General features: G+C 43.6%; 1 protein-coding gene across 1 annotated transcript; it reads left to right on the forward strand.

Moving 5' to 3' along the window:
- The first annotated feature begins 13,224 nt into the window (after positions 1 to 13,224).
- On the forward strand, positions 13,225 to 24,297 carry LOC120930592 (vomeronasal type-2 receptor 1-like). Its single transcript, XM_040341767.1, has 3 exons — positions 13,225 to 13,229; positions 16,778 to 16,999; positions 23,539 to 24,297. Exons 1-3 carry the CDS (start codon positions 13,225 to 13,227, stop codon positions 23,834 to 23,836), a joined length of 525 nt encoding a protein of 174 aa, XP_040197701.1. The 3' UTR covers positions 23,837 to 24,297.
- The last annotated feature ends 587 nt before the right edge of the window (positions 24,298 to 24,884 follow it).

Here is a 24,884-nt window from a genome sequence, read left to right on the forward strand (position 1 = left end):
AGATCGCAACGTCTGATGGTTCGGTCATCCAAGGCTCTGGGACCCGAACTACAGCTATGTGCCGTTCGGGATCCATTAGAACAAACACCAGGCAGGCTGAATGTAAGTTCAAACAGGAAGACCTTTTTTGGAAGTACACAACACACTTTTAAACAGAATTTGGAACATCCCGCCCCCAACAATCGCTTTCCTATTGTAACAAGTGGTGATTGTCTGCGCTGTGGTATGGCTTGGCCGGATGAGTGAAATGAGGGAATGGTGAGTGAACGGGCTAATAGGGCCTGGGGAGTGACAGGTAGTGCAGACACAAATTAACCTTGACGGTTTTAAATAGGTACAGTCCTAACTGGGCTGTAAAATAATACAGTGGAGTTTTACAAAGAAAGGTGTATGTGAAAATCGAAGCAAAAACTTAAAACGTGAACATAAAATTTTAGGTGGGTGCAAACCAAAAGAAAAGGACCGCAGTTCAACATTGGAACTGGTGCAGCAGTGAGGAAATGGTTAAAATGGAAATTCTGCAAGGGATATTCAGTCCAGACAAATCCAAGCAAACGCATGCAGCCCACACCTCGGTGACTAGTGCAGCTTACCTTCCAGCTGACATAAAGGGTCAAACACATAGGATCAAAACGTTACCAGTTTTCTATTGGGTGGATATCTTGCTGCCAGTTCTCAATAGTTGGTCACACATAAAAAAACAAGAATAATACAAAAGTTGTAGCCTTGTCCTCCTAACACTCATACAGCTGTAGGGAAAGGGATGTGATTAGCAGGTGGCAGATTAAGTATCCACTTACACAACTTACACAGTGTGTAGGGAAAAAATGCACATCTCCACGAGTGCCGAACTCGTCTCCTAGTACACCTCACTGTCAACAACTTTTGGCTCTTTAGCTTGTATGAGGCCGTCCGCTCGTGTCAAGATGAAGAAGGCAGGGGACGGAGGAAGGAGAAAATGCACATAGCATAAAACTGTACAGCAACTTTAATAACTAAAAACCATAAATAAAAACTCACATGGAGCAGTGAGGTGGCGATCATGTATCCACGAGCACCGCGCTCGTCTGCCGTCCGTTCGGTACTGCTCCCGGTTAATGCTCTGAGTCCCTAATCGCTTTCCTATTGGTCAATTGTAAAGTACACGTAGTCCTCCTTCAGGTCCTCCTTAGCCATGCAAATGAGGACTTGAAAATGAGTCAGCAGGGATTGGTTATGGAGGGACTGTTATGTGTAATGAGACGGAAGCCCCAGGGGGCAATCAATGTACACAATAGCCAGACACAGAACAATGGAGCCATCTGGAGCCTTAAGTCAGGGCAGAAGACCCCCCACTGTGTAACAGATTTCAAGGAGGAACACTTCCGCATTCCAAGGTCCATGACACTCACATAAAACCAGTAAGGCTTCACTTTTAATCAAAGTCAGGCTTGGGTGGTGTAGATGTCAGCACAGTCATAAGCTAGATTGCAGCCTGGGATAAAGTGTTCAGGACTGTCAGCTGGGTATACCTATAAGGCTAAGAGAATACCAGAGGGCGCCATGCTAAGTGTAGCATAAAAAGGCATGGTTAAAACACATACAGTAGGCAACTCAAACATATGTAGACGAATCAGTGTGTATCAAAGAGTCCAGGTCTGCAGCTCGGTAGTATCCGCATCAGGTGTGTCCTGTCCCAAAATTCCCAGTTAGGTAGTGATTTTGTTGGTAAAATCTAGGTGCTGATGAAATCAGGAAGCAGGAAGTAGCTGGTGAGGTCAGTGGAGTGCACAGCTGACTGGAAGTGATGTCACTTCCTGAAACATCACCGGGGTTGTCAACATGTTTCAAGGCCACCCAACCTCTTTCTCAAGCTAAAACTTCCCAATCCTAATACCGCTTACACATGATCGGAATTTCTGGCAACAAATGTTTGATGTGAGCTTTTTGTCTGAAATTCCGACCGTGTGTACGCTCCATCGGACATTTGCTGTCGGAATTTCCAACAACAAAAATTTGAAAGCTGGTTCTCAAATTTTCCGACAACAAAAGTTCTTGACGGAAATTCTGATCGTCTGTATGCAATTCCAACGCACAAAAATCCTACGCATGCTCGCAATCAATCCTACGCATGTTCGGAATCATTGAACTTTTTCTCGGCTTGTTATAGTGTTGTACATCACCTGTTCTTGACGTTCAGAATTTCCAACAACATTTGTGTGACGGTGTGTATGCAACACAAGTTTGAGCCAACATTCCGTCTGAAAAAAATCCACGGTTTTGTTGTTGGAATTTCCGATCGTGTGTACGCGGCATAAAAGTCTTGTCTGTTAATAGTGGAACTGAAATGTAATTATAAAATGAACAGAGGTTTGGCAGTCCCTAGCATATAAAACCACAAAATAATACAATGGTAGAGACAGTAAATTTGGCCAAGTGGAATGTCTTGCTTGATTGCTTGGTGACTTAATGGCCAATCACCATGGTTGGTTATGGGGACAGAGTGGGGAGTGTACAAAGCTCTATGCAGTGGTGGCTGGTGCTCGATTGGTCGGGGATTGGGACAGACAGACCTGACCTGAGCACGGCTCGCCCCCACCGTCGCTCCAGCCCGCACCGCACTCACAACCCCCCCCATCACCTGCTCACTTAGTGTACATGGCTCACTCACCTCTCCTCTGTGGTAGTCTGCTGGCAGGAATCCTCTGCCTTCCAGCACCCCAAGATAAGCACACACAGATCCGACTCAGATCCCTGATGGGTGATAGTGGGTGCGGGTTTCCAGGCAAAGCCTCCGAGATCACCCCACCCGGAGCGGCGCTGATTTGATGGCTCTGATAGAGAGGAGGAGGGGACAGTGGGGCTGAGAGCCGTGTGTTCCGGGAGAGCGCCGACTGCATCACGGTGGCCGTGCGTCTTATCCCACCTCATCCTCCTAGGCCAATAGGATAGTTTCACCTTTTGGCCAATCGGGAATCAGGTCTCAGGACCCGCTTCCTGATTGTATATGTGTGTGTATATAAGGGAGGCTCTTAGAGGGTAGTACACTGCTGGGCTCTGATGAAGAAGCTCTGTGCTTTGAAACACGTCGTGGTTTGGGGTCTGCATGCTGCAGCCTTTGTGGAATAAGCTTCTTACTGTGATTCTTTCTACCATAGTTGTGAGTAGGTCTTTTATATTGTATTTTAATAAATTTGTTATAACAGTAATACACTAGGCTGGTGCGCCTTTGTCATTTTTTTCTTGTTTGCCACTAAGATATCCCCATCCATGAAGGGCAGCAAGGCCAGTGGTATCGTTATTGTCATTTCCATGGACCGTTGATTGTTCGACAATCCACTCATGCGCAGGAGTATTTGTTTCCCGCTTCCTGATTGGCCTGGAGGTAAATCAGTGTGATAATAGTAAATATTCATTCACTATTGTCACACAACTGGGTGGGCATGGAGCGCAGTGCTCTGCATCCCGAGCCCACCCTTTTTTGAAGCCTAATAGAGCTCACATGCTTCAAACCCCCCCAATGGAATCCATGGTCCAGTTGGATGGGCCGCCACTGGCTCTACATGAGTTTTTCCTAGCAAGTTGAGCCAAAGCTTTATACCATAGGCAAAATACAGATTCTCTTTAAATTCTTTCATATGTGTATGTGTTTATTGGTAAAATGGAGTAGAGGCGAGGGGATTTGCTTTCTAGAAAACTTTGCAGGATTAAAAAAGTCCCCAAAGTTTAGGAACATCACAAATCTCCAGTCCAGTGCTTCTTTTTAGTTCTTTTTCACATCTGCATAGACAACCTCTGTATCGGGATCCAGTGGTCTCTCCATCTTTTTCGTTGTAGCAGAGGATGAGTGGTTCACAGTAGCGTATACCAAATGTTCACCCTGTTGGGGTATTTAAATAAACAGTATACAGTAAGTTAAAATTTGAAGCTCAGCACATCATTTGGAAATTAACTTTTCAAGGAAGTACACTCTACTAGACATGTGCACTTCCGAAAAATGTGTCCGTTCTCGTTTCATTCGTTTTTTTTTTTTTTTTTCGGAAATTTGGAATTAGAAAATTCAAAAATCCAAATTTTATGATTTTCAAATTCAGAATTTTCAAATTTCCCATGTTCGAATTTCCGTTTTTTCGAATTTCCGATTTTCCAAATTTTCAAATTTCCGATTTTCCAAGTTTTCAAATGTCCGATTTTCCAAAATTTTTGAATTTCCAAAATGTCGAATGTCGAATTTCCTAATTTTTGACATTTAGAATTTTTGAATTTCCGAATTTCAAAATTTCGGAAATCGAAAATTTGGAAATCTGAAAATCCGGAAATTGGTGTTACATACGTGTATCACTTTCTAAGGCCCTGTGCACACAACCATCCAGTTTTTCAGGAAGACCTGCTCAGACAGTTCATTCATCCCTATTGGCCTGGGCGTGTAACATTTACACCCACCTACCTCCGATCTGGTCAGCGTAAAGCAAATGCAAGGGGATGAGTTCTCCTCTATGAAGGTGGATCGGATTGGATTGGAGGTAGTTGGGTGTACAGTAAATAAGTAGCAGAGTTCATTTACTCTGTGCTGTCCATAGAGCAGAGCAGGCTCTGTCCATGTCCTCTCTGAAGAAACTGAGCGGACACAGACCTGTCATCCGCCCGCTCTGCTATGATCAGCAGAGGATCTGTGAGCAGATCATGCATGGAGTTCTTCCCGTATAAAAGGGGCCTTGGTGACAATAGTTACAATGGGTCAAACAAGTATTTAGTCAGCCACCAATTGTGCAAGTTCTCCCACAAAAGATGAGAGAGGGGGCGCATGCGCAGCGCGATGCAGGAAGGACTCACCGGAGCTTAGCTCCGTCGGACCCGGTCCTTCCAGGCCTTTCCTCTTCTCGGGCTTACCCAGTGACGTAGCAGAGGGTACGTCAGAGGGGGCGGGGTCACGTGACGGGTGGCTCTGCCTCCTCTATATAAGAAATGTCACAGCTTCAGCCGCTCATTCGCTGGGCTGTGCCCAGCGCTGAGAGGAGGTCCGGGATGCTGCTGCGCTGGATGGATGGATCTTCTCATCGCCAGAGCGGAGATTACCCGACGCAGGATCTTCTCATCGCGGGAGATCACCCGCAGCCGTCGCAGGATCAGGACAACGCAGGAAGCCAGGAACGAGTGGATTTCTCACCGCTGGATGTTTTTTTTTTTTTTAATAAAGGACTTTATTCTTTGGTGTCAGTGTGTTTTTTTTTACAAGACTTTACACTTCCTTCGTGAAATGGTAGAGGTACAGTGTACCCCATTACCATTTCACACAGGGGGGGGGGGGCAGGATCTCGGGGTCCCCTTTGTTAAAGGGGTCTTCCAGATTCTGATAAACCTCCCACCCGCATACCCCCACAACCACCGGGCAAGGGTTGTGGGGATGAGACCCTTGTCTGACATCCTTGACCCTTGTCTGACATCCTCCCCATGTTGAGGGCATGTGGCCTGGTGCGGTTCAGGAGAGGGGGGGCCGCACTCTGTCCCTACCTCTTTTCTGCGGCCAGCCAGGTCAACGTGCTCGGATAACGGGTCTGGTTATGGATATTTAGGGGGAACCGCACGTCATTTTTGTTTTAAATTGACCTCCGCACATTTTTTTTTCTAAAAGTCCGTGTCCCATTGACTATAATGGGGTTCGGAGTTCGGGTTCGGGTTCCCGAACCTGAACTTTTTTTTTAAAGTTCGGGCTCGGACCCGAACCCGAACATCCAGGTGTCCGCTCAACTCTAATCGCCACCATTACTAGTGAAAAAAAAATATCCCATAGTTTGTAGACGCTATAACTCTTGCGCAAACCAATCAATATATGAGAGGGCACTGATGGGCACTGATGAGGAAGCACTAATGAGGTGGCACTAATATGCAGCACTTGGTTGTGAATGTCACCGGCGCAAAAGAAAATAAATAAATAAATAAATGTGAACCGTGATCTGCTGCAGTACTGTGTGCCCTTAGTGGGGGTCAATAGTGCATGAGGAAGAAAAGTGTTACTGCGCTGATCTAATTATCCAGAGGTATTAAATCTCTGGGAGTATGGACATAAGTGAAATATCAGGGCCACAATGTACCCAATCTTAAAAGTGAATAACCTGGATACAAACAATATATAAAAAAATATAAGAAATATATGAGTCATACAAATGTGACACAGTGATTTCAAACTTGAATCGTATATCTAGATCAGTGTGTCAGCATACAATCCATATGCCACAGTGCTTCTATGAGAAAAATGGCTGTTGCTGCTACTGACCAACCAAATAGTGAAAACAATACGAAAAATATTACAAAAAATATTGTGTATATATGTGTATAAAACTACAATATGCAGTATGCCAACTGCACCGTGAGTTGTCCAATAACCGATATTGGAACAAAATAAATATCAAAAAAGTGAAATAATTATCAAACAACCATACAAATGTGCAATGTGCTGACTGCACTTAAAAATAGTCCAAATGGCAGGCAATCTTGCTCTTATACAATAGGTTCCAGCAAACACAAGGTTCAATGTTGGTAGTACTGTGTAGAGGAAAGTGCCGCTATCTCTTCCACCCGACAAAGATGTGCCACCATCACCAATGGTTAAAATCAACACTCACCAGACCCCAGATATTATTAGGCTCCAAAGTGGTGTCTTTTCTTTGTCCGTCAGTGGGTGTTGCCTCCTTTTCCCTTTTACAAGGTGTCATCAATTCCTCAAAAACAAGGGGCTCATCATGGTGTAGTATATTAAAATATGTATTTATTTAAAAAAGGTAAAAAAATAACACTTACAATATAAAGTGCCTCTGACCGGCACTGAGTGTCTTTGGCAGTGTCAACCGTTAAAAGCCGCTGACCAGCATTTAAATGGCGTCCTAAGAGGTGTGCTTGCCCCGCTGTGCTCCGCATGTATTGCTACAAGGGGTCCGGGCGCGCTGGTGTGCTGCACCCTCTGTGTGCGTGTCCAAACAGCCTCTGTGGGCTGTTTGGACACGCACACAGAGGGTGCAGCACACCAGCGCGCCCGGACCCCTTGTAGCAATACATGCGGAGCACAGCGGGGCAAGCACACCTCTTAGGACGCCATTTAAATGCTGGTCAGCGGCTTTTAACGGTTGACACTGCCAAAGACACTCAGTGCCGGTCAGAGGCACTTTATATTGTAAGTGTTATTTTTTTACCTTTTTTAAATAAATACATATTTTAATATACTACACCATGATGAGCCCCTTGTTTTTGAGGAATTGATGACACCTTGTAAAAGGGAAAAGGAGGCAACACCCACTGACGGACAAAGAAAAGACACCACTTTGGAGCCTAATAATATCTGGGGTCTGGTGAGTGTTGATTTTAACCATTGGTGATGGTGGCACATCTTTGTCGGGTGGAAGAGATAGCGGCACTTTCCTCTACACAGTACTACCAACATTGAACCTTGTGTTTGCTGGAACCTATTGTATAAGAGCAAGATTGCCTGCCATTTGGACTATTTTTAAGTGCAGTCAGCACATTGCACATTTGTATGGTTGTTTGATAATTATTTCACTTTTTTGATATTTATTTTGTTCCAATATCGGTTATTGGACAACTCACGGTGCAGTTGGCATACTGCATATTGTAGTTTTATACACATATATACACAATATTTTTTGTAATATTTTTCGTATTGTTTTCACTATTTGGTTGGTCAGTAGCAGCAACAGCCATTTTTCTCATAGAAGCACTGTGGCATATGGATTGTATGCTGACACACTGATCTAGATATACGATTCAAGTTTGAAATCACTGTGTCACATTTGTATGACTCATATATTTCTTATATTTTTTTATATATTGTTTGTATCCAGGTTATTCACTTTTAAGATTGGGTACATTGTGGCCCTGATATTTCACTTATGTCCATACTCCCAGAGATTTAATACCTCTGGATAATTAGATCAGCGCAGTAACACTTTTCCAATATGCAGCACTGATGGTCACTGATAGGCAGCACTGATATGCAGCACTGATGAGCACTGATAGGTGGCACTGATGGGCACTGATAGGTGGCACTGATGAGCACTGATAGATGGCACTGATAGGCATTGCTAGGCAGCACTTATGGGCACTGTTAGGCGACACTGATGGGTGGCCCTGATGAGCAGGCACTGACATCACTGATGGGCACTGACTGACATCACTGATGGGCACTGTTGGAGCTTCACTGATAATGAGGAAATGCTGCTGATCGTCTCTCCGCACACTCTGTCAGTGTAAGAAGAGGAATGTAATTTAAAATTACTATAACGGCTATAATGTATTATCAGAACAATTTTTTTTTTTAATTGCATCGGGCCCCCCCAAAATCCATACCAGGCCCTTAGGGGCAGGCCAGGAGGGGGCAAAAGAGCACTGGAGCGAAGAGCAGCAGTCCTACCCCTCGTTCTCAATCCTTGTTATCTCCTAAGGTGAGGTCACCTTCCTGTTTGTGTCCCATGGGGGGTGAGGGGGGGGGGGTTGATGGTCAGTGGCGATGTTGGCGGCGGTTCGAGTGAGGTTTGTTTGCCTCCCCCCAAAATATTGAGCAGCAGCCGCCACTGACCGTGGGCAACTTTTTTAAAAATTTACTTTTTGAAAGATGCGTTGTGTTTATTTATATTGTAATATTTTTTGTGAATGAGTAACTACGGTTACTACAGACCCCCTAATCGTTCAATGCAGCTGGTTGGGGCAAATCTTGTGGATACTTTATTTTAAAGGGGGCTTTCAGATTGTGATAAGTCCCCCCTGCAGATCCCGAAATCCACCAAAGTGTGGTCCCTCCCAAAATCAATACTAGACCTTTTTCTGAGTATGCGGCCTGGTTGGCCAGGAAAGGGCGCAGCGTGACACATAAACTGTTTGGATGAAGAATTAGTTATATGCAAATAAACACTATGGGGCAGATCCACAAAGAAATTACGCTGGCGTATCTATTGATACGCCGGCGTAATTTCAAAATTCCCGCGTCGTATCTTTGTTTTAAATCCTCAAATCAAGATACAACGGCATCTCCGCTAGATCCGACAGGCGTACGTCTTCGTACGCCGTTGGATATCAGATGCAATCTTTCGGCGGCCGCTAGGTGGCGTTTCCGTCGAAATCAGCGTTGATGAGTATGCAAATTAGCTATTTACGGCGATCCACGAACGTACGTCGGCCCGGCGCTTTTTTTTCCGTCGTTTGCGTTCGGCTTTTTCCGGCATATAGTTAAAGCTGCTATTATGAGGCGTACTCAATGTTAAGTATGGCCGTCCTTCCCGCGTACAATTTTGAATTTTTTGCGTCGTTTGCGTAAGTCGTTCGCGAATAGGAATTTGCCTAGAATGACTTCACCGTCGTAAGCATTGGCTGGTTTCCGGTTTAATTTCGAGCATGCGCACTGGGATACCCCCAGGGACGGCGCATGCACAGTTAAAAAAAACGTTGTTTACGTCGGGTCACGACGTATTAACATAAAACACTCCCCCATCACAGCCATTTGAATTCCGCGCCATTACGCCGCGAGAGATACACTACGCCGCCATAACTTACGGCGCGGTTCGTTGTGGATTCAAACTAAAAAAGATAAGTTACGGCGGCGTAGCGTATCTTAGATACGCTGCGCCCGGCGCAGATGTATGTGGATCTGCCCCTTTATCGCCAAAAGTATTGGGACACCCCTCCAAATCATTGGATTCCAATCACCTCCATGGCCACAGGTGTATAAAATCAAGCACCTGCTTCTACAAACATTTGAGAAAGAAATGGATCACTCTCAGGAGCTTAGTGAATTCAAGCATGGTACAGGGATAGGTTATAAATATTCCACAGTCAACTGTTAGTGGTATTTTAACAAAGTAGAAGCACCTGGGAACAACAGCAACTAAGCCATGAAGTGGTAGGCCATGTAAACTGATAGAGCAGGGTCAGCACATGCTGAAGCGCACAGTGCGCAGAAGTCGCCAACTGTCTGCAGAGTCAATAGCTACAGACCTCCAAACTTCATGTGGCATTCTGATTAGTAAAACAGTGCACAGAGAGCTTCATGGGATGGGTTTTCATGACCAAGCAGCTGAATCCAAGCTTTATGTCATCAAGTGTAATGCAAAGTGTTGGATGCTGTGGTGTAAAGCACACCGCCACTGCCCTTTAGAGCAGTGGAGACGTGTTCTCTGGAGTGATAAATCACACTTTTCTGTCTGGCAATCCAATGGATGTGTCTGGGTTTGGCGGTTGCCAGGAGAAAGATACTTGACTGACTGCATTGTGCCAAGTGTAAAGTTTGGTGGAGAGGGATTATGGTGTGGGGTTGTATTTTAGGGGCTGGGCTTGGCCCCATAGTTCCAGTTAAGGGAACTCTTAAGGCGTCAGCATACTAAGGCCTCGTACACACGACCGAACATGTCCGCTGAAACTGGTCCGCGGACCAGTTTCCGCGGACATGTCCGACGGTGTGTAGGGCCTAGCGGACAGTTTTCCGGCCGAGCGGACAGGTTTCCAGCGGACAAAAGTTTCTTAGCATGCTAAGAAACTTGTCCGCTGGAAAGCTGTCCGTCGGACATGACCGATGGTCAGTATGACTCATCGGACATGTCCGCTGGTTATGATGTATAACCAGCAGCCCGAAATCCCGCGCATGCGTCAGATTGATTTGACGCATGCGTGGAAGCATTGAACTTCCGTGTCAGAGAACGTCGGTGTCTTCTACGTCACCGCGTTCTCTGTCCGCGGGGATTTTGGTCTGATGGTGTGTACACACATCAGACCAAAACCTCCCAGCAGACATGTCCGAAGAAAACGGTCCGCGGACCGTTTTCATCGGACATGTTCGGCCGTGTGTACAAGGTCTAGGACATTATTGGACAATTTCATGCTCCCAACTTTGTGGGAACAGTTTGGGAAGAGTTGAAGCTTTATAGACGCAAAGGGTGGGCCAACTCAATATTGAACCCTACAGACTAAGACTGGGATGCCGTTAAAGTTCATGTGCCTGTAAAGGCAGGTGTCCCAATACCTTTGGCAATATAGTGTATTTGTTGATATGGAAATTTCTATGTCACATTGCTCTTGTGCATAACATACCTTGTCAGACCAATATTGGTTATTTAATTTTCATTTTTTTCTATAATTTACTGTACAAAACCAAACTCGGCAATTGACTGTTTGTATTGTTGATTCAAGCCCTATTGGTCCTATCTTCTTTGTATTATTGGTTATACTTTATCTGTACTTCTTTTGACACCAATAAAAATGAAAAAAAAAAAATGAAGGGTTTCCAAGATACCTTTCCCCCCTATATGAATACAGTAAGTACAGCTAGCTGTTCATACACTGATTGTAATTCTACCAGTACAGCAAGGACTGTCTGAACCTTGATGAGTGTGTGGCCATCACTGCTTGACAGAAGTCGCTTATATGACTACCAGCCTGAACCTCATCCCCACATGGCTGTTAAAGCCCAGGTCCTATGTGATACGGACATATTTTTATGCTTATTTAACCACTTCCCGCCCGGTCAATATACAATTGACCTCCGGGAAGTGGTTGTGAAATCCTGACTGGACGTCTATTGACGTCCTGCAGGATTTCATGCCAACGCGCGCCCGTGGGGGCGCGCAGCGTGGCGATCGGTGATGCAGAGTGCCAGTCTGACACCCTGCATCTCCGATCTCGGAGGCTCTTTACCACGTGATCAGCCGTGTCCAATCACGGCTGATCACGATGTAAACAGGAAGAGCCGTTGATGGCACTTCCTCACTCGCGTCTGACAGACGCGAGCAGAGGAGAGCCGATCGGCGGCTCTCCTGACAGGGGGGGTTCACGCTGATTGTTTATCAGTGCAGCCCCCCCTCGAATGCCCACACTAGACCACCAGGGAAGCCCACACTGGACCACCAGGGAAGGGGGCAGTAAACAATAAAAATAAATGAGAAAGATGCCAATCAGTGCCCACAAATGGGCACTGACTGGCAAAATGGGCACAAGTGATGCCCAGCAATGCCATCAGTGCCACCCCTCAGTGTCCATCAGTGCCACCCCTTAGTGTCCATCAGTGCCACCTCTCAGTGCCCACCCATGCCCAGTGCCCACCTTTCAGTGCCCATCTGTGCCACCCATAAGTACCCATCAGCGCCACCCATGAGTGCCCATCAGTGTCACCTATGAGTGCCCAGTGCCGCCTATGAGTGCCCATCAGTGCCGCCTGAGTGCCCATCAGTGCCGTATGGGGGAGAGGTTGATTGGTTGGAGCAACAGGATGAGGAGGGGTTTGTGGTAGTTAGTTAAGGGATAGCTGGGGTCTCCTGGTCAGCAGAGAAGGGACAGCTGACAAACAGGCAGTTTCCCACCCACCCTCCCTGTGATTTGTTTGGCTGGTTTGCTTTATCTCTTTGCAGGTGCACAATGAACAGAGGACGTCATGGCAGCTGATTGAGAGGCGGCGGTTGGTCTTTTGACGGTGGAAGAAAATACGGTTGAGATGGAAGTGTGGGGGGCTCATCGGTGGTATGTGCCCCTCTGGTGTATTCCAGTTACTGAGGTTACCTGGAATACGGCAATGGTTGCACTGCGGGTGTGGGTTGTCTCCAAGCCAGGGGGTTGCGGCTGGAGGTCTGATATGGTAAAAGGTCCCGCAGTATTACAAGTGGAACAAGTTGGAATTCTGGGTGTCGTCAACTGACCAACTGGCTGATAAGTTGTCTTTGTTAATAAAAAGGCCGCTATGGCCATTTGTACCCCAGTTCATGTGTGGTCTCGTTAATTTAGTTAATAGCAGGGGGGATGGTGAATACTCATGGTCGGGTGGACACAAAACAAGGTGAACCAACTTATCTACACTGGTCAAGGACACCCCTCGGCAGAATAAACATAACCCTAAAATTCCAGTACAGTATAATGGGTGAATGTGGATTCCAACAATTCTTTCGAAATGTGTTTCAGGTAAACCTTTGCAAATCATTGTTGACCTTTTTTCCTTTAGGTCCCTTCTGCATCAATAATTTTACCCTCCAGATACATTTAGATGAATATTCCCTGGTATCTAATTTTTTATCATTAACTGCACAGAGGAAATTGTCTTTTGTGGCATGTGGTGTACAGAGACCAGTGATAGGCAGTCCCGGAGGTAACAAAGGCTTGCTGATAACACATCCCAGTAGGTCTGAATTGCTGCCAGTAGAAGATGCGCAGTCCTATATATGAGATGACACAGCTGTAACATGGACCCAGGAGTAAAGTACAATGAGGTAAGATCCATGTGTTACGTGTCGTTAGGTCAATGAGCCAGAGGTGTCTGTTGAAAAGCCAGAGTTGGATTCAGCAATTTTCATTGTTGAACTTTTTAAAATAAAATGTTTATAGTGATGTTAACAAAATTGTTTGGATGTTGTTAGAAGGTTATGTGTATAATGCTTTGCAAAAGTATTCACCCTCCTTGGCATTTTTCGTGTTTTGTTGCGTCACAACCTGGAATTAACATGGATTGTTTGAGGATTTGCATCATTTAATTTACAGAACATGCCCACAACTTTGAAGATGTTTTTTGTTATTGTGAAGCAAACAACAAATAGGACAAAATAACAGAAAAAGTAAATGTGCATAACTATTCACCCCCCTAAAGTCAATACTTTGTAGAGCCACCTTTTGCGACTATCACAGCTCAAAGTCACTTTGTATGAGTCTGGATGATCTTGCCACATCTTACCACTGTGATTTTTGCCCATTCCTCCTTGCAAAACTGCTCCAGCTCTTTCAAGTTGGCTGGTTTGCGCTTGCGAACAGCAATCTTTAATGCCGCGTACACACGGTAGGAATGGCGCGTACACACGACAACAAATGTTCGATGTGAGCTTGTTGTCGGAAATTCAACCGTGTGTAGGCTCCATCGGACATTTTCTGTGGAAATGTTCGACAACAAAAATTTGACAGCTGGTTCTTAAATTTTCCGACAACAAAACTTGTTGTCAGAAATTCCGAGTGTGTGTCCACAATTCTGACGCACAAAATTCCATGCATGTTCGGAATCAAGCAGAAGAGCCGCACTGGCTATTGAACTTCATTTTTCTGTGTGACCATGTGTATGCATGACAAGTTTGGGCCAACATCCGTCGGAAAAAAATCCACGGTTTTGTTGTCGGAATGTCTGATCGCCTGTACGCGGAAAAAGTCTGACCACAGATTTTCTATTGGATTGAGGTCTTGGCCTTGACTAGGCCATTCCAACACATTTATATGTTTCCCCTCAAACCACTCAAGTGTTGCTTTAGCAGTGTGTTTGGGGTCATTGTCTTGCTGGAAGGTGAACCTCCGTCCTAGCCATAAATCCCACACAGAGTGGTACAGGTTTTGCTCAAGAATATCCCTGTATTTAGCACCACCCATCTTTCCCTCAACTCTGACCAGTTTCCCTGTCCCGACTGCTGAAAAACATCCCCACAGCATGATGCTGCCACCACCATGTTTCACAGTAGGGATGGTGTTCTTTGGGTGATGTGATGTGTTGGGTTTGCGCCAGACATAGCTTTTTCTTTGATCGCCAAAAAGTAAAATTTTAGTCTCATCAGACCAGAGCACCTTCCTCCATACATTTTGAGAGTCTCCCACGTGCCTTTTCGCAAACTCAAAACGTTTTGTTTTTTTGCTGAAAGTAATTGCTTTCTTCTGGCCATTTTGACATAAAACCCAACTCTATGGAGCTTACGGCTTATTGTCGTTCCTATGTACAGATACTCCAGTCTCTGCTGTGGAACTCTGCAGCTCCTCCAGGGTTACCTTAGGTCTCTGGGCTGCCTCTCTGAATAATGCCCTCCTTGCCCGGTCCGTGAGTTTTGGTGTGCGGCCGTCTCTTGGCAGGTTTGCTGTTGTGCCATGTTCTTTGCATTTGGTTATGATAGATTGATGGTGCTCCTAGGGATCATCAAAGATTTAGATTTTTTTTTATAACCTAACTCTGACTTGTACATCTCAACAACATTGTCCCTTACTTGTTTGGAGAGTTCCTTGGTCTTCATGGCAGTGTTTGGTTAGTGGTGCCTCTTGCTTCGGTGTTGCAGCCTCTGGGGCCTTTCAAAAAGGTGCGTCTATGTAATGACACATCATGTGACACTTAGACAGCACACAGGTGGACATCATTTCACTAATTATGTGACTTCTGAAGGTAATTGGTGGCACCACATTTTTTTATTGGCTTCATAACAAAGGGGGTGAATACATACGCACATGCCAATTATCATTTTTTTATTTCTGAAAAATTGTTTTATGTATATATTTTTCTAATTTTACTTCACCAACTTAGACTATTGTGTTCTGATCTATCACATATAATTCAGATTAAAAAAACATTGAACTAAAGGCTGTAATGTAAAAAAATAGGTAAAAAGCCAAGGGGGTGAATACTTTTGCAAGACACTGTATATCCTCTGTGGCTATTAAGGAATATATATATACCCACCTCTGAGCAACTGCTCTTGATTCCACCCCCTGCACACCTCCCAGTAACACCCCTTTTAGAGCTTTGTTGGCTATTCATGCTCACCAACTGTTGGGCAATAAATCTGTTACGTCGTTTTTTTTCCGATCCTGTATACACAAGTCCGTCCAACTAAAATCCAAAGTACAAACATGCATGCTCAGAACCAATGCTAAACATCAGCCAACAATAGCAGAAGCTGCCCAAAGGGTGGCGGTAAAGAGCTGAAAAAACACGTGGTTTGGTGAATGTTGGCTGAAAATGTTGTGCCGTGTGTATACAGAACAAGTTCACGGCCAACGCCCTTCGGACCGAAATCCACGGAAAAGTCTGATGGAAAACCGATCGTGTGTACGAGGCTTTACAGTACAACTTTCTGTGCAGCGTCATAACTGTATTATAGTGGCCATACAGGCTTCAATTTTTTTCTATCCAATCAATGTGAAATTCAAGCAAAAGGATTAAATCTGCAAACTGAAAATCCATAACTTCCCCTCCAATCGAATTATGCCACGTACACACGATCGGAATTTCCGATGGAAAAAGTCAGATGGAATTTTTTCATCGGATATTACAAACATGTGTGTACCCATCTGAGTTTTTCCTTCGGAAATTCAGACAGACTTAGAAAGATGGAAAAAAAAAATTTATTGGAAATTCCATTCGTCTGTAAAAAAACACACATGCTCAGAAGCAAGTCGACGCATGCTCGGAAGCATTGAACTTAATTTTTCTCGGCTCGTCGTAGTGTTCTTGATGGTCGAAATTTGGTGTGACAGTGTGTATGCAAGACAGCTTGAACGGAATTCCGTCGGAAAAATACGTTGGAGTTTATCCCGACGGAAATTCCGATTGTGTGTACAAGGCATAAGACTCAGTAGACTCAGTTTCGAACAGATTCAATCAAACCCAGTTGATTTGCCAGGGTGTAAAGCTATTTGACCTTTTTTGCATTGATTGGCAGCACTGAGATACTTTGTTCATGAACAGGATCTTATTTGGATCAGTCAGATTATGATAGTTAACTTAGGATTGCAAGGTTCTTGATTATCAAGACGTCCACTTCTCTGTGTGTGGCATATTGATTGAATAGGTTATTAACTATAGATTTATTTTTCCTATTGGAAAAACATTATTGGAAAGTAGCTCAATCATTTATGGAAGCATACATGACCACCATTAGGTCTGAGGTTACAGGGAGGGTAAGGTGTGATGGGGACCTTGGTTCAGGCAACCACACTTTCTTTGCACTGCGCTCCCGGCATTGACAGCTGTCATATCAGTAAACCAGGACCAATAACCAATCTCTTCTCACTCTGGTTACAGGTTGGTGACTTTCATCCACCAGATATTGTGGCATCTCATCCTTCATTACCTTGTTCCAGCGTCATACTCCAATGGACATTGCTGCATGCTGGAAACTCCTGAAATTACAGGCATTTCAATGGGTGGAGATGTGTTATTCGGGGCAGTTTTACCCCTCCATATGGAGAAAGTTTACCCCAAACTGTCGTACAACGAGAAGCCAAAGCAAGCTGTATGTAGAAAGTAAGATTTGTCTGTTGATCCTATTTATATTGTGTTTTGTATGGCTCAAGATTCTTTTACTACAGAGATCTGTACTCCTATATGAAACGAGCTTAGAGCTATGACCGCCTTTAACCTCCCTGGCGGTATGATTATTTCAGAAAAAAGGTGCTGAAAGCGGTACCATTATTTGCAAGGAAATTTGGCGTTTTATACTGTAGGCCTGTAATTCTTAGGAATAACTCACTTAAATCTGTGTTTGTTTACCTTTTTGAATTTGGCGCCGTTCTCCGCTCCTGTGCATCGTAACGTCGCAGGGAACAGAGATCGGCGGCACACAGAGGCACTGTGTGAATCGAGCGAGGTCCCGCTCGCTCAGACAGCGCGGTGGCATCGCTGGATCCAGGGACAAGGTAAGTAAACAATGCCTGTGGATCCAGCGAGGCGATCCAGAGTCTGACTCGGGGTTACCGATCGCAGCACAGAAATTTAACCCCGAGTCAGACTCGGGAATACCGCCAGGGGGGTTAAGTCCTGGTTCACATTGATGCTACTTTGAAATCGCGCTACTTCACTTGAAGTAGCGCGATTTCAAAGTAGCAAGGTCAGTGCGATTTCAGGTGCTAATGATAGACATCAGTGGGGCTACATGCACAGATGTCTATTGAAGTTGCACCTGAAATTGGCAAAAATAGTGCAGGAATTACTTTTGCAAATCGGTGTGGCGCTGCAAAATCAATGTTGCACCAATTAAAACAGTGCCATTGCCTCCAATAGGCTGCGACTTGTCATGCGATTTGATCACTTAAATCGAATGACAAATCGCTCCAATGTGAACCTAGGTTAAAGCCCAACTTAACTTTCACCACTTGAGGCCCCATGCCTTTTCCCACCTAAATCTCCACGAGTCCCAGCGATTTTTCATTTTTAGAAAAAGGAGAACAGAGGAGATGGGGATTATAACGGTGCCAAACGACTCAAACAGAGATCATTAAAAGTTGACAAAGTTTTATTAACAACTATGTTATAAACATACAATACATACAAAGGTTTGTTTTAAAATCAAGTAAGAAATGGAGATCACATAGTATTTACTACTGGCCAGAGTGGTCTTTGCCCATTAGGATTGCGGGTCAGGTCTTCCCTACAAGTTTCGCCGAAACATCGGCTTCTTCAGGGGAATGAAACACGACCAATACAGTAAATATACTGTAGCTCTAAAAAAGAAAAAGAGGATGAAGAAATACAACATATTAAACATAAATAGCAACGACACTACATGATTATCACTACATGGTAACACAATATAGATATGGTGTGATGACTTGGTTCCACACATTAGTAAAGAAATTTGAAAAAAAAAAGATTTTCCTGTACTTTTTTTCCCCAACACAAAATTTACATAATTTGTACACTAACATATAATTAGCTGAGAACATTACATGGCCTCCCTTAGGCATGTGTCTCATCTGCCCCCTCCAAACTGCAAAGACTTGTCTTAAAGGAAGCAATAGCTTGAGGCAACCATTCTTTTGTATTGTGACCACAGGGCTTTTTTAACCACTTGCCGACCAGCCGCCGTAGTTTTCTGCAGCAACATGGCTCAGCTGAGCGAAGCGACGTTATGTTACATCGCTTCATCCTGTGGCCACTAGGGGCGCCCACACACACCGCTGGAGGCATACGCGCATGGCCACTGCTCGCCCCGGAAGCCGATGCAAGTGCCCGGCAGGCACGATTACCGCCGTGCACCCACGATCGCTCGTAAACGTTAATTATTATGGAGGGGGCAGATATGACACATGCCAATAGGGAGGCCAATTGTAAATGTAACACATCACCTCCTTGTTATGTCTAAGGCTAGCCTTCTACTGACTTATGAAGAGGGGCTGTTTAATAATTTAGATCTTTCAGCTAAGGACAAAGGTATGTTTACAGCCCTCAAAATTATCATGAGTTCAGGTATTTCAAAGGAAGGGTACTGTTAAAGGAGTTGTAAAGGGAAAAAAAATCACCTTAAAGTGGAGTTCCACCCATTTTTTTATGTTTGTCTGTGCTGCATGCCCTAATCTCATAGTGTTCAGAATGGGCAATTTGTATTTATTTTGTTGCTTGTAAATACCTTTATTTTGTAGTCCTTCATTACTTCCTCCTCCTTATTAGCCTAGGCTATTAAGTCACAAGGCTATTCGCAAGGGTTTCTGGGATAGGCATCATGTATCCCAGTAGTCCTTGCAAATAAAATAAAAAAATAAAAAAAAAATAAAAAAAGGGTACGGCGCTACATATAAGATGATCACAGAAAATATTGAATGATAAGTGAAAAATGAGAACAAAAAAAGTTCAGTAAAGGTCCATAAGAGGACTAAGGAATTTGATATGAGTCCATAATATGTAAATTAACAGTGATGTTGAGAAGTAGAAAATCCTCCACCGTAGAAGACACCCGATGAAAATAAAGTTGTAGTCTCCTTACCAGATGGTAAGACCGATATTGCAGCGGTCTTAATTAAGCCTAGGGATATTTAGAAGTCCTCCCAAAAGACTGCCTTGAATGCTGTGATAGTTTCTCATATGCTGGGTGCATACCACCAAAAAGATCCCTTCAGGCTCCCATGTAACATAAAACAATAAAGAGCCACATAGTGTGAATCCGTATGAATAAGGGTTTAATTCAGTAAAAAGGTGCGCACTTACAGTTAGAAGAACATAAACCAGCATAAAAATAAGGGGGGTTGTATATGGAGTGGCGTCTCCTCTGTTGTTATTCCTCCGTCTCGCTCAGCACTCCGTCGCCGTGTGTCTCCGGGTGGTGCGTGATGACGTCACAAGCTAGGCCACGCCTACGCGTTTCGTCACATACAGGACGTCGTCGGGGATTGGCTGCTGGCTGTGCGTCATCACTGTGGTCTCTTAAATAGCCGCAAACCTCCATTTTAACTGTGGGCGGCCGGTATAGACAGGACCAAAAGGAGAAGGGCAAAAAGCAGGCGTCCACGTGATTAACGTGCAACGCAAGCTAAGTGTGATAGACGTGAGGAAAAAAAAGATACATAGTCAACTGTGTAGTTGGGAAAAACCACGATGATCGCCATCTTGTGGTAAAAAAGGAAAACACAGGCAAAAAAACGGATTCCTAAGCTGCAGTGGAAAAAACAATGAGGAAACGCCATACATAATCCCCATATGACATACAAATATTTAATGTACAATTCATATCAAGCATAATAGTAAAACCCCTACATATGGAAGACAGATGGCCTTATTATGAGATAAAGCCATACTTGAAAATATATTAAAAAAATATTAAAAAATATATGTTAAATATATAGAGGGGAAGTATAAAAATATAGTTATATATAAAAGACACAGGGGGTATTTAGGCATTGTTTAAAAAACAGTTGATGTCCCAATCAACATTTAATCCATGCGGAACAAAAGATTTCATTTCAAATATCCAGCGAGTCTCTAGTTTTGAGATAGAGCGAACTTTGTTGGTACCCCTCCAATGTGGGCTCAGTTTCTCAATGGGTAAAAAGAGGGTGCCCTTAATGTTTTGAGCATGACATTTAGCATAATGTTTGGACAGATTATGCTTCGAGAAACCCCGTCCCACATTTCCTACATGTTCCTCTAACCTAACATGAAGGGCCCTTTTAGTCCTGCCGATGTACTGCTTAGAGCAGGGACATTGTATCAAGTACACAACATGTTCACTTGAGCAAGTGATAAAAGAATCAATGCTATAGGACTTATTGGTCTGAGTTGATTGGAAGGATAAAAGTTTCCGTCCTTGGAATGCATTTACTTTACAGATATTGCACCTGCGGCAAGGAAAAAAACCTTTCATTTCCTGAAAGAAATGTACGGTTTTAGGAGGATCGATCACATTGGGAGCAATCCTATGTCGCAATGAAGGTGCACCCCTGAAAATAACAGATGGTCGATCAGGGATATTCGGACCCAAAACACGGTCGTTCTTCAGAACGTTCCAGTGTTTTTTAAGAATCTTCTTCACTGAGAAGTGTTGGTTCGAATACCCCGTGATCATGGCAAAACTAAAGAAATCATTATTGATGTTAGCAGGTTTCTTGGTGTCACTCAAAAGTTGCTCTCTGTCCATCATACTGACTGTCTTAATGATATCATCAATACTAGCATCAGTATAACCCTTCTCAAGGAACCTCAATTTTAGGATCTGGGCCTGCCAATGGTAGTCCTCAAGTGAAGTACAGTTGCGCCTTATTCTCTGCAATTGGCCCTTAGGCACGGCTTTAAGCCATTGTGAGTGGTGGCAACTGGTGAGTGGGATATACGCATTGCGGTCCGTCTCCTTAAAGAAAGTAGTGGTTGACATAGTTCCATCCTTAATTTGAATGTTAAGGTCCAAGAAGTGGATCTGAGATTCACTGACCTCATATTTTAAACAGATACCCCTGTCATTACTGTTAAGCATGGAGAAGAAACTCTCAAGAGACGGGAGATCACCCTCCCATATCATCAAGATATCATCTATATATCTTTTCCAGAGCTTTAACTGACTCGGAGGATTGTTGGGATTGTTGTCAATCACCTCTCTCTCCCAAAACGCCATGAACAAGTTTGCTAGACTAGGAGCAAACTTGGCTCCCATCGCTACACCGCATTTTTGCAAATAAAAATTGTTACCAAACCAAAAATAATTATGGCTAGTAGCAAAAATTAGTAGGTTAATAATAAAATCCTTCTGAATTAGGGAGAGTGAGGTATCCTGTTGCAGGTAAAAACGCACTGCTTCCAGGCCATGGGTGTGTGAAATGATGGTGTATAGAGAATTCACATCCGCAGTTGCTATAATGTATCCCTCCTTCCAACCACAATTTCCCAAGATATTAAGCACCTGTGTTGTGTCACGTAGGTAAGAGGGAGTGGTGGTAACCAGTGGTTGCAAGAATTCATCAATGTACCTACCAATACGTGCAGTGACAGAGTCGATTCCGCTAATGATCGGCCGACCCGGCGGATTCGTCGTACTCTTGTGCACTTTTGGTAGGTAGTACATTATTGGAATTCTGGGGGCTGAGGGCACTAGGTGAACTTGTTCCTTCTTGTTCAGAACCCCTAAAGAAAAACCCTCATTTACAAGTACTTTCAAATCCTTTTTATATTTAACGGTGGGGTTATTAGCTAGTTTACTGTAGGTGTTATTATCAGACAAAAGTCTGTCCATTTCTGCCAGGTAATCTCTTTTGTTGAGTATGACGATACCTCCACCCTTGTCGGATGGACGTATTATAATGTCATTACGTGTACAAATTTGCTTAAGGTGACTCTGAAACACAAAATTGCTCCTGGGTTTGGGGATTTTTAGATCCACTATATCCTTTAGTATAAGTTCCTTGAAAGTTAAAATAGAAGGGGCCACAAACCTTTCGTGGTTTGAAAATATTTTTTCCAGTCCTTGCAAATAGCCTATTTGCATAGAGAAGGGGCGGCACCTTTCTCTGACACTCCCGTTGCTATGGAAACCTAACTGAAACCTATTACATCGCTTGTACTGCACTGAGCATGTGCGAGATCTGCAAGGCTGAAATCCAGGAAGTCATACAGTCTGGCTTCATGATGCCCCCACTTAAGATGGCCACGGTCTATTTCTAGATTATAAACTAACTAAATGCTCTAACAACCTAACAAAACGGACCTTAGTTTACAGACTAACTTTACTAGACTACATTAAGCTTGTGTATTACAGGAGTATTTATATTTAAAAAGTGAAATTTTGGGTGGAACTCCCCTTTAATACAATCTATGCATTAGGTGAAAAAACATCTGTTGATGCCGGGCCCCCCCAAGCATCCGTTTTACTTACCTGACCCCTCGAAAGTCCCGCGCTCAGTCCCGAGATCCTCTTCGTCGCTCAGCCTGGCCGCTGATTGGCTAGAGCGGATGGATTGAGAGCAGCGCAGCCATTGGCTGGCGCTGCTGTCAATCACATCCAGTGTTCCGGTTCACCTAGGGGGCGGGGACGAGTGAGTGGCATATAATTATTTTTTTGTAATAATAAAATACGTACTTTTTAAAAACTACCTGTAACTTCCATCTCTTTAGGTATCGCTATAATCCCCATTTTCTATCCTCCTTTTTTGTTAAATACTATTTGGGATAAGGGGCCAAAAACTTTGAGGACATTCAAGCCACAATCCACTTTCTCTATTGGCCGTGTAATGGTCCACTTGACTTTTTTACAATTTTTTCTTGGCTCTCCTTAAAAAGTCAAAATTTTCAATTTACTTATGGTGAGGTGCTATTCAGTAATATTCAGCTCATGAATTTATTTAGGACCTTGAGAAGTAAATGCAGTGTTAACTTGGCTGTGAAGTTGACCATGCCCAGACTGCTGTTAGAGTGCCAAAGATCCCTACTCAATTTTATGCATTTGTATGGCTCAGCTTTGCTAACAACCGTTCTGGCCAGAACAATGACCTGCAACGCAAAGCCTGACGTTCAACAACTTCCCTAAATAAGCTGACATAGTTTACCTCTAAAGAAGTTATAATTTTTTCTCATGCTTACTTCTACAGATTGTCTCCAGAGACTTACCTTCAGATACAAGTTGTAAAATTTGCAACCATGGAGATAAACAACTCTGAGATCCTTCCAAATGTCACATTAGGCTTCCAGGTCTACGATTCCTGTTCTATGCTTCAGAGAGAACTAGAGGGCACTTTATGGATGCTGACAGGGCACAACCGGGCTATTCCCAACTTTCAATGTCAGAGAAAAGAGAAGTTGGCTGCTATCATTGGACACTCCACCTCTACATTCTCCATCCTCATGGCTCACATTCTTGGGCTAAGCAGGTATCCACAAGTAAGATGATATTTCTGCATCTAAACCAGCTCCACTCTTGAGTGCTTATTGCTTCCACCATGGACATTTTTCAACTGTTAATATTTTTAAATGTGACATCACTTATTCATGGTCATTGTACTCTTATTTTGTCATTCATTTATAAAATATCTTGAATTAGAAGTCATTGTTTCATCACTGGAATTAGTTAATTTTAAAAGTGTTGTCAAAAGTTGAAAAATCTGGTGCATGACCTCAATCCAATCCAATCCAATCACTATTTTATTGTAGCATATCAGAATGAAAGCAAAACTCCCATGCTGTTGCCTTTCGGCCTATCCTGGCCTTTGCTTAGTGGGATTAAGGCCAGGATTGGCCAAAACAGATCAGAATAGATGTCTACCTTGGCTTGAGATTGTATGCTGAATGGAATTTAACTTTAAACTTGAAGAATGTGTCCATGCACTGTCCACCGTGGCCCGGACTATTGATTACACAGTCGCTTGAGTAAATTAGTGTTCCAGTGTCTTCTCCTAAAATCATGAAACTTGTGGCTTAACGTATAATAAATATTTAATGTTTTATAACTTACTAGTCCTTAAATTTGTTTTGTGCATTTGTTTTCTTTTTCCGATTTATATTACTTTATTTTTAATCAGGTGATCTTGCCAAAAACCCAAAGGTGACAGCACTAACTTAGTGTACTGCATCGACAGAGTAGCAGCATCATTATCCAATGGCAGGAAATGTATCAGGGCTACATAACTCTCACTCTGATTCTCTGAGACCTAATTCTAGCTATGCCCAGTGTTTGTCAATGCAAAATAACAATACAAAAATACATGCACATTTCTGGTATTGTATGCCTTTAAAGACCTTGCAAGTACTGAAGAATACCCATTGATATGATGAAATTGCACTCAGCTCTAAAGCTCTGTTGTGTGCTTACAATACACATATTTTTTATGGACTGAAGCCCTATATACACGGCTGGGAATCCCGTCAGGAAACAAACATTGGTTTTCCTGACAGGACTCCTGGCAAGCTTGCCTTCCAAAGCCGTGCATACAGACGGCCA

The sequence above is a fragment of the Rana temporaria genome, chromosome 3 (genome assembly GCF_905171775.1).
Source record: "Rana temporaria chromosome 3, aRanTem1.1, whole genome shotgun sequence".
NCBI classification, from domain to species: domain Eukaryota; kingdom Metazoa; phylum Chordata; class Amphibia; order Anura; family Ranidae; genus Rana; species Rana temporaria.

What these genes read in the sequence shown, in the direction of transcription:
- LOC120930592 (XM_040341767.1), top strand. An exon ending in AAGCAAGCTGTATGTAGAAA is followed by an intron (nt 17,000 to 23,538) that starts GTAAGATTTGTC and finishes TTACTTCTACAG; the next exon opens with ATTGTCTCCAGAGACTTACC.